Raw genomic sequence first — 2957 nt, 5'->3', positions numbered from 1 at the left:
ACCCACGAGGCAGAAATTACTTAGAATTGCACATTTACTTTTAATTCCCTGCTGGTGCAAGTTTGCAGGCACCCAGGAACAGTCAAACCCTATTTTAAGGCATGGAAATGGTCCTATTTTCCACTAAAGGCCCGGAATTTGAACACCGCTGCCCTTGCATTTGAGGTTTGGGCTGGAGGAAGGAGGTTGTCCTTGATGGCCGGGCAGGTGCCAGCTCCAGAAAGGAGCTGGATTTTGTATTAAACAAATTATTTTTTGTATTTTGCATTAAACAAATAACCCATCACTGAGGTTGGGATATGCCGGGAGAGTCCCCCTTCCCTTGATTCCTCTTCCAGGTTGTCCCTGGCATATGGTCTCTCTGGTCCCACCAATTCCCCTCTGTCCCGTGGCTCCAACTCCAGCCATGGTAGCATCTGGGATGGAGAGATGGGTCTAAGGCTGTCCAGACCCTCCAGCCCAGGACAGGAATTTCTGGAGAGTCATCCCAGCTTGGAGCCGTGCAAAAGCTTTGCAGAGCTCCTGCTCCACACGGCGTTTTGCGTCGTCCGGGTTCCTTGTAGCACCCGGAGCCGCAGAGGCTTACGGTGGATTTGGGACAAAACTCAGCCTCTGGTTTGTTTCCCGGGGGTGAGTGGATGGGATTTTTATTTTTTTTCTCCCGCGCCTTAGGAAAAGAGTTTGAGGTGAGCATCCTCCATCGCCAAGAACCAGGGGTAGACTGTCTCCCCTTTGAAAGAAGCCCGCAGAAAAGCAAAGACCTGTGCCTTGCTCAGAGCATCAAAAAACACCACCCTCCCTTCCCGACAGTCCAAGCAGACCCGTATCCGCTGGAGAGCGCTGCGTAGGGTCAAGGGGGTGACACTGGGAGAGGTCAGAGCCTTGTACCCGTCTTTGCTATGACCCAGCGCCCATACTCCCGCTTCCGGAGCCAGGGGAAACCACGTCTCCCTCGGCACCGACTCCTTAGCCACCCCGATGGCCCGCACGCCTTGTCCGCAGATCTCCACCTCCCAGCAGTGCCGGCCCGCCGCGAAGCCCCTGGAGCCCAGCACGCAGGGGTAGACCTTGAACCTCTCCGGGTTGGCGGGCAGGTCCTTCTCACACCTTCCCACCACGTCACGCCGCAGTCTTCCAAGAGGCATAGCTCCGCGTTGGCCGTCTTCGAGTCCAGCGTCACCCGTGCTGGAGGGGGAGAGGGAGTCAGGCTCACCACAGTAGATTTTGGGGGGCACAGGGCTGCTTCCCTCCCTTCCCATCCACCTGATCCAGTTGGGACCCCTCCGGGTATCGCCTCGTGGTGCGACCGGGGTGGGAGGAGGAGGAAAGGAGGCAGCAGAGCAGTTTGGGGTAATCTTTAGGGGCAGGAGAGCTTGTTTCACTACGTTTTGCGATTTAATATGCTGGATTGGTTGGGCACGCGCTCGGCTCACTTACTTGTTAAAGGAAGCTTGAACTCCAGTATGCCTAGAGGAAAGAGAAAAACGTGAGAGGCAGAAAGATAAATTCCCAATTTCTGTGAAAATCCAGGGAGTCCGGAACGTTGCTCATTTGCAATCTCCTTGTTGGATCTTGCAAAAAAAAAAAACCCAAAAAATCCAAAAAACAACCCTCGTTCAACAACCAGGTTGTATTTCTTTCACACGGCTTCATTCCACCCCTACCCCCCGAGAAGCGCGATGACGTTTTCCTTTCCGGACTTGCGCACGGTACCTTGGAATTTCTCCATCGCCTCCTCGACGACTGCCGTTTTCTCTGTGAAATCACAGAATTTCTTTTCCAGCTCAGGGGAGATATTGAGCGGCTGCGAGAACATTTCCCGCTCGCACCTGGAAGGAAGGAGGGGACATATTTACGCCTGGTTGTAGTTCGCTACTCAACGCTTTATCAGCAGTCGGTGGGGAGAATTAGTGGAGGGAAGATGATGGGTCTGCGCCGTGCCGCACGTCTTGGCAAATCACACGACGCCATCGCACATCACCCTTGTAGATGTTTAATGATTTGCTTCAGCTGCCAGAGGAGGAGGTGGTTATGTCAGGGTCCCAATGGGCACTAACATCCCTGAGCAGACCCACCTGGGACCCCACACCCCCACCCGTGGTCCAGGGGCTCTATTTAAGCCCAGCCCTGATGCCTTTGGCAAGCCACCTTGGAGGAGCGACCACCTCTTGGCTTGCCCTGCCCTCTTGCCCTGCCCTCTTGCCCTGCCCTCTTGGCTTGCCCTCTTGGCTTGCCCTCTTGGCTTGCCCATGGAGCTGCCCGGTGCTCTGGGCTGCTCTCCCCTCCGGCTCGGGAGATACGTGATTTCTCCCAGTATCCCGCCGCTCGATTGCGGAGAAATTTTTCTCGGATGAGGACCACGTACCTGCTCAAGGTGGTTTTAATGTCCTAGATGAGAGAGAAAAAGAGACTTGGTGACCCGGCGTGCCTCCCCTTGGAGTAACGGGCTTTCACGCCAGGGAAGTCCCTCTTTGAGCACGTTGGGGTGTCAAACCAAGAGCTGGAGGCCTTCACAGCGCTTTGGGGAAGCCCGGGGTCTCACCTTCAGGAGTTCACACTCGGGCTGCTGGCATACCCTCTCCATCTCGCCGGTCAGCGTGCCCAGGCTCGCCACCTCCTCCGAAAGCCCGGTGAGGATTTCTCTGTGCGCGTTCGTTATCTCTGCGCCCAGCCGGGTCAGCAGAAAGGACTCCTGCTCCTCCAGGAACGTCTGCAGCTGCTTAAATTTGGTCACGATCTTCTCCTTTTCAGCTTCTGTCCTCTTCTGCCGAGGGCAAGCCAAAGCCGGTCCCGGGAAGGAGAGAGCAGGACAAGAGCATCAAGAGCCAACGGTGGGTCTTAGCGGGATCCACCCAAAAGATGCCTTTGGGGAAGACGCTCCTCCTCCTCGCCCACCCACGGGAGAGAGGAAGAGACGTTCCTCCTCTCTTCTCCCGTTGCCCTGCCAAGGAAACGCG

General features: G+C 55.8%; 1 protein-coding gene across 1 annotated transcript; it reads right to left on the bottom strand.

Annotated features, from left to right (window-relative positions):
* Positions 1–668: 668 nt before the first annotated feature.
* Positions 669–1145, bottom strand: LOC104626231 (zinc finger protein RFP-like). The gene has a single exon (XM_010294100.1). It carries the CDS (start codon positions 1143–1145, stop codon positions 669–671), a length of 477 nt encoding a protein of 158 aa, XP_010292402.1.
* Positions 1146–2957: the final 1812 nt, after the last annotated feature.

The sequence above is a fragment of the Phaethon lepturus genome, unplaced genomic scaffold (assembly GCF_000687285.1).
Source record: "Phaethon lepturus isolate BGI_N335 unplaced genomic scaffold, ASM68728v1 scaffold32099, whole genome shotgun sequence".
Classification (NCBI taxonomy): domain Eukaryota; kingdom Metazoa; phylum Chordata; class Aves; order Phaethontiformes; family Phaethontidae; genus Phaethon; species Phaethon lepturus.
Note: the sequence above shows the minus strand (reverse complement) of the source record. Positions and strands in the feature narration are given on the sequence as shown.

Bases quoted from the DNA above. Each gene is read 5' to 3' on its own strand.
- LOC104626231 (XM_010294100.1), bottom strand. From the start codon at position 1,145: ATGCCTCTTGGAAGACTGCGGCGTGACGTGGTGGGAAGGTGTGAGAAG.